Source organism: Saccopteryx bilineata, chromosome 2 (genome assembly GCF_036850765.1).
Source record: "Saccopteryx bilineata isolate mSacBil1 chromosome 2, mSacBil1_pri_phased_curated, whole genome shotgun sequence".
NCBI lineage: Eukaryota > Metazoa > Chordata > Mammalia > Chiroptera > Emballonuridae > Saccopteryx > Saccopteryx bilineata.
The window spans coordinates 388,316,233-388,325,432 of NC_089491.1; the positions used below are offsets into that span (position 1 = coordinate 388,316,233).

Sequence of the window (9,200 nt, forward strand, 5' to 3'; positions counted from 1 at the left end):
GAAGCCTTGCCCTTGCAGGGGGATAGGCATATACTAATTTTGCAATTAAGTACAAGGGGATCAGCCCTGATATTCTATTAGAAAGCCTGTCGGGTGTCACCTCACTGCTGTGAGTAATAAGAGAGCGATCTGGCAGAACAATGTCCCCCGGAGTGGCCTGATACAGACCCTCATACCCTACAGGTAGACAAGGTTTCCCGGTTCACCAAACATTCTCTTTCACCCGCGAAGTGGAGAACCAGCATCCATGCTCACGGACAAAGTTGGCCAGGCTATCAGATAAAAGCCAGACTTTTCCGGGCTGAGACGAGAAGCAGCAGGTCAGCCGCTCATTCATGTTTCTAGGTAGTAACGCGCGGCAGGGATTCGCGTGGCGGTTAACAGATGTCAGGGATTCCTGCCGACTTGTTGCTAAGGGAACTTTTGTGGAGATGCCCTGATCCAGAGAATTGAGAAGCCCGGCCCGACTGCTTTGAAGTCCTGTGGCAAGGCCACCTGACCAGACCAGCACACAGCAGCACAGAGGAGGGGAGGCTCCCCCTGGGCAGAGGCGGGCAGGGGCTGCATCTAAAGTGGGTTTGCAAACAGCAGGGGCTCCAGTGAGGGCCACAGCCCCCCAAAACTCAAAGGGCAGAATGACTAGGGAAGCCGCTGAGAGCAGCACCGTGGTCATTTAGGTCACGATTACATGCTCCACGAGCCACCAGCCCTCGTTACGCCTCCAGTGAACAGAGTTGATGACCCGCCTTAAAAATTATGGGTGTGAGGGGTAAGGCCACACCCATGTTTAGGAAATGTTCACATTACAGAAAGAAAGGCCCTGTATTAAAATCAGTCTGTGTAACATATCAAGCATCTACCCGATGTCAGGCAGCTCAGATCCACTGTGCCTATTAATAACCATCACCAAATAGCCCTGACCTGAAATGTCAATGGTATGTCAATGAGCCAGTGGGCAGACCCAGGCTTTAGGGACAGGAAAATCGGATGGCATCATCATATGATGTGTGGCCTTTCTAAAGAAATCCCTGGCATCTTGAAAAATAAAAATAAAAATAAATCCTCCAAGGATGGCAACAGAAAATTTCCTAGCAGATGGCGCTATGTCCCCTGTAAAAGGTCATCTGTCCCAGGTGTGCCCCCCTGCCCTTCTGAGGTAGCCAGTCTGCAAAACGATCATGCCCGAACCTGGGCTCCCTGCACACACACCTGTACGCACCTTCCCCTCACACTCAACCCGGACTGGTCCTGAGACTCAGGTTACCAATGGAATGTGCCAGTCCTGAGCCTAAACCTTTTTGAAGTCCTGACAATCTGGACTTTTGCATTCTTGGAAGCCAACCACCGTGTAAAAATGTCAACTGCCCTGCTGAAGAGAAAGGCCACGTGGGAAGGCCCCCGAGGCTGAGACGCCCCGTGGAGAGAAAGGCCACGCGGAAGAACAGCCACGCACCGTTCTGGAGGGTCCAGCCCGCTGAGCCTCTAGCACTCCGGTTCCAGTTGCCATCTGCCTACAAACGCACGGGAGACTCCCACACAGACCAGCAGAAGAAGCACCCAACCGAGCCCTGTGCCCACAGAAATGTGTGCGATCATAATAAACGGTTGTTTTGAGTCAGTGAATGTAGGTAGGGGTGGCTTGTTGCAAAGCAATAGGTAAAATCATCATTCTTTAATTATCCATAGCACAGCCCGCCCCACCTAGCCCCTCCCACAGCCACACCTGGTCAACTCCTGCTGCACAACCACGTGAACCCAAAATGGGAAAAGCTGGAGAGTGGCAGGCCAAGGTCAGGGGTGACTCCTCTCCCGCCGCCTAGTAGTTCCAGCAGCAAACAGCATCGTGTTCTGTGAGGACCTGTGAGGTCCAGACTTGGAAGCCAGATCGTAGAGTCTGAGAACAGCAGCTGGGTCAAGCAAGGTGCTGTTGTATTTGCATCCCAATCTTACAGACCCCCAGAATTATCTCCCCAAAGCTCTGGGAGTTTCTCCCGATGTCTTACAGTACCTTTCAGGTCCCCGATTTCTTCTCTCCATTTCAAGGTAAGAGCAGGCCACAAGGAATTCCTGGGCCAGGGTTGGGTCCTCGCAGCTGCTGAGTCTGTCCAGCCTCTGGACCACGTCTGACTCGCCAGCTTTTCCCTGGGGATGGAGAGATGGTCTCTCTCCTCCTTCTACCCTTCCCAGAAGCTTGTTTCTCGGCCTCCGTGGGCCCCTGAAGTCTGGTGGGAGCCCCCTTCCCTTCAGGGCCCCCGAGTCGATGGAGGTGATCTCGGCCCGGCTTGGAGCCAGGGAACGTGCCTCTGCCGACTCCAGCCCCACCTCAGTCTCCGCCATTGCGGCTCCCCCTCAACACCGACTGTGTCTCTCCCATGTTAGAAGAGCTCTCCGCCCCTCTCCCTCTGCATGGCTGACGAGACCCTCAAGAAAGAGTTTTCTGGCTGCTTTTCTATCCAAGGACCTTCGTATCTCACAGGCAGTAGCTGTGGATCTTATCAATAGGCCTTCTTCTTTTCCTGGGAGCAGCTGCCCCCACCGCCCGCCCCCAGAAGCCCCTGGAAAGCTGCCCTGTGATCCCTGGGGCCAGTCTTTGTCCCACCCCGGCGCTCCACACTTCTGCGCTCAGGCCAAGGCTTTTCTGGAGGCTGCCGCGTTTCCCTCGAGTTTTGACCGAAGCTCTTTCCCCAGTAAGCAGGTCAGAATCCTCCAAAGTGGCCTCTCCCCAGGGACCGGCCGGCTGCCAGGGCTGATCCGTCAGCCCTCTCAGCGCTAGCTCCCAACGCCCCGTCGTGGGCTGTGCTTCCTGCAAAGCTGGGGCTCTCGGTTCTCCTTTTTTCATATGAACAAGGAAGAAATCCTTGGGGAGTGTCCCGTCTGCACATCCTGCTCTCAACCTTTCTCACTGTCTTCCTTCAAGGTGGGCTTTCCTGATAGTACTCCTTCCCCCAGAAAGCAAAGGGTGCACCGGAGTGTAGGTTAAAAGAGACACAGGCCCAGGGCAACATTGAGCCCTCTGAGCTGTTAGCAAATATGCACGCATGACCCCTCGGGCAGGCCTCACCTCTCTCACATTCAGTTTGCTGGCCGGTAAAATGGAGGGGGCGCCTCCCCCATCACAGAGCCGTGGGGGGGGGGGAGTTGGTGACAATGTAGGTACCACGCCTAGCACCTAGCAGGTCCTCCACAAATGAAAGGTCCACTCACACAGATGGAAGGTCTGTCACAAGCCACCAGGTGGGGGGTGTCAGAGAAAGCCCCTTAGGCCCCAGAGATTTCCCAAGTATGTGTGTGCCATGGGATGTGACTGACACGCCCAAGGCTGTCCCAGCTGGGTCCAGTCCCCCCTCCCTTTCCCCCACTAAGAAATGCAGAGACACTCCACGCTGACAAACACAGTCTACCAACCCAGCAGCCTGACCCCCACCCAAAACACAGCTGGCTGAGCCCAGCCAGGGCCGCTCCTCAGCAGACAGACACTTGACAGCCAAATTTCCACATCGGCATTTCCTTGAAAAGTGGCCACCAGAGCAACTCTAAAATAGGAGTCTCCCTCGAGGCTTCCAAGCTGGGAACAAGGAGGCTCCGGGTCTTCCCAGGAAGCAATACACTTGCTCACCTTCACACCTGACTCTCAAAGAGGGGATGGGGAGAGTGGAGGGACACACCTGAGCCCCTCCCTCCGCACAGGTTCTCAGAACACAGAGCGAGGTTCAGGGCACATGCTGAAGGCTCCTTCCAGGTGAAACTCGGCCCAAACACTGCTACATAATTCATTTAGCACAGATCTTGTCGTCTTCCTCGGAACCGAGGGAAACATCGTGTACCTCCATTTTTGATAACGTTTCCACAGGGTTCTTCTCAGGCAAAACTCACCCTTTAACCCTTTCACCTCTATCTTTTTTCTTTTCTTTTCTCTTCTTTCTTGAGTTGCATGGAGTGTTTTTAGTCCAAATTTGCTAGTTTGTTCTTTGTGAAGTAGGTCAGGGGTTAAATTATAAATAAAATCAGTGCGCACTTTGCCAGAACGGTTCTGTATACATACATCACTCCATTAATGTTGACAACAGTGCTTGGGTCAGGCAGCCTTTGACTAAAGGATGTGTCCTGTAGGTCACCCCCACCCTGCTCCTCAGGCCTTTACAAACTTCGGATCCCACTGTGACCATGAGCTCAGCTATCAGAGGACAGAAAAGCCCCCTAACTGTCACCCAGACAATAAACAAACAGCCACTGGGCTCAACAGGTCCCCTGTAGCGCTGGGGCCAGGCCAGAACCCAGGAACGAGCCCCTTTCAGGTTCTGAGGGGAGGGGGTGCTGGCTGGGGGCTGAGGCATCCACAGTCAAGCCTGCTGACCGGGTTCGGGCTGGTGGCCAGCCAGGCTCAGCTGACCAGCAAGTGGGCATCCCCGAGGCGGTAAGGACGTGCACGGTCGGCAGGCTCCGGGCTCCAGGGTGGAGACCCGGGGCTCCGGGGCCGACTCGGTGACACTTTCCGACCCGCGATTCTCCATGCATCTCCCGCGGACCGCCGGACCAGCAGCCCTTCGCCGGCCCCTACCGCTGCCGGAGCGCTCCCGCCCGCTCCAGAACTTGTACAGGCAACAAGTTCTCGCTTCCTCAGGGCGCCACGGTGTGCCGGGAGGCCCGGCACGGGGGCGCTCCGGGGGCGATCCCGGCGCTGCACATGCCCCAAGGGGCGCCCGCTGCCTCCGCTGCCCCCAGGAGCGCGGCACCACGGGTCCCACGCGCAGCGGCTGCCCCCGGGGTGCCCGTCGGACAGGGCGGCTCCGGCATCCGCGGTGCGGGCAACAGGTCTGCGAGCGCGCCGAGCACCGGAGCCCGGGATCGCCCAGCTCCCGGCCCTCACTCCTTACCTCCAGCAACTGCACGTAGCTCGCTGGGAACCAACCGCGGAGCCCGTCCTCCTTCTCGCCTTCCCACCAGCCGCCGTCCGGGACCTGCAGCAGCGTGATCAGCTCGCCGGCGGCAAAGCGCAGCCCCTGGCCGTGCCGCTCCCCGGAGAAGGGGTACAGGGTCCGGCAGCGGGCGCCGGACATGGCCTTGGCGCCCGGGCTCACAGTGCAGCCTGCATCCCTGCCGAGCCCCGCGGGCTGGGCAGTGGCTCCGCGGGGTCCCAGGCGCCCGGAGCTCCGGGCTCCCGCGCTCTGGGCGCGCGCCGTCTCGGGGGTGCGCGGGGGTCCCCAGCCAGGCAGGGAAGGCGCGCTCGGCGCAGGGACGCGGAGACTCGCTGGTTTCAGAGTGCAAGCAGCGACGCCCCCGGGCCGGGCAGCTCGCAGAGCCCAGCTCTAAGCGGGGGGGCGGGGCTCAGGGGGAGGAGACCGAGGCGCCGCGGGCTCGGGAGGCAACTTCCCGGGGACGCGCACCGCGGGCTGCCGCCGCCAGAGCCAGCCCAAGCCCGGGTCGCCTTGGCACGCGGAAATGCGCAGTTGCCTGGAGAGGTGGGATCCTGAGCATCACCCTCCGCAGGGCTTCGCGGCAAGGGAGTGGCTCGGCTACGTGGAGAGGGGTTGGCGGCTGGGTGGCCAAGCGGCGGCTTTCTCCGCCGCGAGGGGGGCGGGGCGCGGGCTGAACCAGAGCGGCCACGCCCGCTGAGGGCCGGGCGCTCGCACGCCAAGGGGGCAGGTCACTGGGGTGGGGTCTCCCGGTTCACACCCCCGACACCGAAGGCCGCTGGAACAGGAACGCCCCTCTGTGCCTGTTTTGCACATGTGGTGGCGGTGGCGGTGGGCGTCCCCTCTGAGGTGCCCGTAGGAAAATGTGTTTGTGACTGTCACTGTAGTGATAGAAACTGGGGTTGAACTTGACTCTCCGGAAACTGAACAATGGGTGAAAGACAGGTTTGAAGTGTGGCGTCTGAACCGTGAAGCCAGCCGGGTGGCAGTGTGCTAGGAGGAGGCACTGCGGGGAAGGCGACGGGATTGGAGTTGGTAGAATTAGAAACAGGCCCGTGAGGATAAAGGAAAAAGGGAAAGGTGAGAGGACCAGCCTCCCGGGCACCTTGCAGCTTTGCAGGCAAAGGGGTTGTCCCAGGGTTCCCTGTTCTCCTGATATGCTGAGGAGCCACACTCATTGACTCAGTCCACAAACATTCGTGGGAGGCCGCCACGTTCCATGCAACATTGCAGATACCAGAGATCATTTGGCCAAGTCCCGGCTTTCCAGGGACCAGTGGACCTGGGTGCTGGTCAAAGCTGATCTTAAACTGAGGGTATAGAAGTAAAAGAAAGATGGGTTTGTTAGCCTACTCCACAGAAAAACTTAAAGTCCATTTTCTCAATTGTAAATAGCTTTGTATACTGTTAACTCCCTACCCTTATATTCTGCTCAAAAACCTTCCATGGCTCCCTATTGCCCATTAAGTAGAGACTTCTCAGCCTGTGCATTGCAGGCCCTGAGCAATACCTTCTTGATGTTATCTCTCACTGTGTTTGCCTAGATGCACTTTATAAGTATCACTCAGCCTGGGCTGTGATAGCCTTCATCTTGCACATCTTGCTATGCTTTTTATCAGTGGTTTTTCATCTTGACTATACATCAGAATCACCTGGGAAACTTTAAAATATGCCTATGCCCAGGCCTACCCTAGCTTGGAGAGTCACTGGGGAGCCATATTCTGCAGCTAAGCCATGTCACCTGAGCAGCCTCAGTCCGGCCTCTGACCATGGGCAAGTTGACAAATTCAGATTGTTTAGAATACTCTCCATCGATTGCAAATTCACCAACTCTTGCTTGGCTAGAGACATGAGGGATGAATTCTTGACCGCAGCCACTACTGAGAGTCCCTTAATGCAGAGCAGCAAACTGTGTTACAGAAAACAGTCACTAAAAGACCTAATCATGGGCTCAAAAGGGCTACACTTTCTTGTATCAGGGGACTAGGTGACTGCTAAGAGGCTGACTTCAGGTTTCAAATCTTCTGATACGGCCCAGGCTCAAGTTAGGAGAGCCGGTCCAAAGCCTTCTTTCCACCCAGAGCCCTCCAGGATGCCTAGGATCCAGTTTGGACTCGAGAAATCTCAGCCTCTATGGTACCCCATGCATTTCAGCTCTACATCACTCCCCCCCCCCCCCAACAGCTCTGCAGCATCCAAACTCATCATGGCTGTCAGTTTTTTTCCAATTGTTGCATTTCATTCCTGTAATCGCATCGTATGAGCTGGTGTGGTTATTGTCCCCCTTTCCAGGTCACAGGTACGGAAGCGGGGCTCTGAGGGTACGATTTGCTTTGCGCACCATCATGTGGCTGGTCCACAGTAGAACCAGGCTTTGAACTCTGATCTGGCTAATTGTGTGCCAAGCGCTGCTTCCTCCAGCCCATCTTGCCCGTGCCAGAAAACTGTCTCCCTTGTAGCTCATCCACAAATAGTGTCTTAAGAAAGTTGATCCTGGTAGGAGTTAAATTGGACTAGCAGTCGGTAGAACTTCTGTGCCTGGTCTCATTGATGGAGCAACCTCAGATAAATCCCCTGACACCTTTGGGGCGACTTCTCTGTCTGTGATTGGAGACCGAATCCAATAGTTGGACTATGAGCCTTGAGAATGTTAAATGTGTAGGCTTTGTACCCCTAGTATCCGATCCTCACTTTGACCACTTTCTAACTATGGGCCCTTGGGCAATTTACTTACCCTGTCTGAGCCCATTTCCCTCATCTTTAGAAGATAATAATAGTAATACTTATATCAGAGAGTTATTAAGAGGATTGAGTGAGTAAACGTGTAAACTGTTTAAAGCAATGCCAGGCACATTCAGACTCAAATCTTAGCAATTACTATTGTCTGTCTAGTCCAATGGCCCTATTATTTATTATCTAAGGCTTCTTTTTGAGTGAAGGTTCCCAGTGTAACAATAGAAGTGGAAACTCTTACATCTTTGGAATGCCAGAAATGTTAAAGGAACACATTCAGGGTTTCTGTTTTCTCACAAGATCAAGGAAAGACGAGTGGCTCTCTTATCTACTTTCCCCTCTGCCTTCCTCCTCCCTGGTCTTCTGTTACTATCTGGAACTTTTATTTGAATGTTTAATGATTTAACATCTTTGATAACTTAGTCTTATTTTACTGATTAGACTCTTAATAACTCAGGGGAGGAATAGCATTTTTTTTCCCTCTCATTTTCACCTATCCCTCTTCAAGATTGATGATAAATCTTGTAACAAGCAGGCATTCTGTTCTTCCTGAATTCATTTTGCATAGATTGTCAGGGCCCCTGTTCATATTCCAAATTTCCATATTGCCAGGCTACTGTCTAAACACATGTGTGAGAACACCAGATTAGACTGTAAACTCCTAAGCAGGCTCCAGCCTCTTCCTCTTAGCTTGCTCTCGACACTGTGCATTCGGTAACTATGTGCTGGCAGATGTTTCTGTTCCGGCCAAGACAGCCTTATGTGCTTTTCCATCACCAGCCTCTGGATGGCGCAGAAATATGAGGGTTTCAGTTTCTTAAAAAGTAGAACATAAACTTGCCAAATGACGCAGCAATTCCCTCCCAGGTATCTATCTAAGAGAAATGGAAACAAATGGGCTACACAGAAACGTATAGCGACTGTTCACAGCAACACGGTTTATAATAGCCAAAAAGTGGAAAGCGTCCAAAGGCCCATCAGCTGGTGATTATAGACAAGATGTGGTATCCCCGCCCGTGCAATGGAAGATTCACTCAGCTGTAGAAAGGAAGGGGGTCCTGACACACGCTGCGGGGGAGGGGGGATGAACTTCAAAGACGTGACATTCAGAGAGAGAAGCCAGGCACAAAAGCCTACATGGTATGTGATTGCATTTATATAATATATCCAGAAAAGGCGAATCTATAAGGAGACAGTAAATAAATTAGCAATCGCCCCGGGCTGGAGTTGGTAATAGAGCATAAATAAATGGGCATAAGCTTTCTTTTTGGGGTGGTGACAATGTTCTAAAATTAGATTGTGGTAATGATTGCACAACTCAGGAAATCACTGAACTGTGCGCTTACAACAAGTACATTTTGGGTATGTAAATTATACTTCAATTAAGCGACTAACACAAACCAAAAAAATAAACAAAAGAAATATGAAGGCCTTATTCATTCGACAAGGGTGTTTCTCCCCAATGTGTGTGCTCGTTCATTCTACAGCTACCTGAGGAGCTATTAAGCACATGCTATGAAGTGGACAGTGTGGCCCTGGCTGGGTAGCTCAGTT

General features: G+C 53.8%; 1 protein-coding gene across 1 annotated transcript in view; it reads right to left on the minus strand.

Moving 5' to 3' along the window:
• GAS7 (growth arrest specific 7) overlaps window positions 1–5,404 on the minus strand; it is a 213,791-nt gene extending 208,387 nt beyond the window's left edge. Inside the window, exon 1 of the mRNA XM_066264276.1 lies at window positions 4,875–5,404. Coding sequence (XP_066120373.1) covers window positions 4,875–5,057 — 183 coding nt within the window. The 5' untranslated portion in view covers window positions 5,058–5,404. The remainder of the gene's footprint in view (window positions 1–4,874) is intronic.
• Window positions 5,405–9,200: the final 3,796 nt, after the last annotated feature.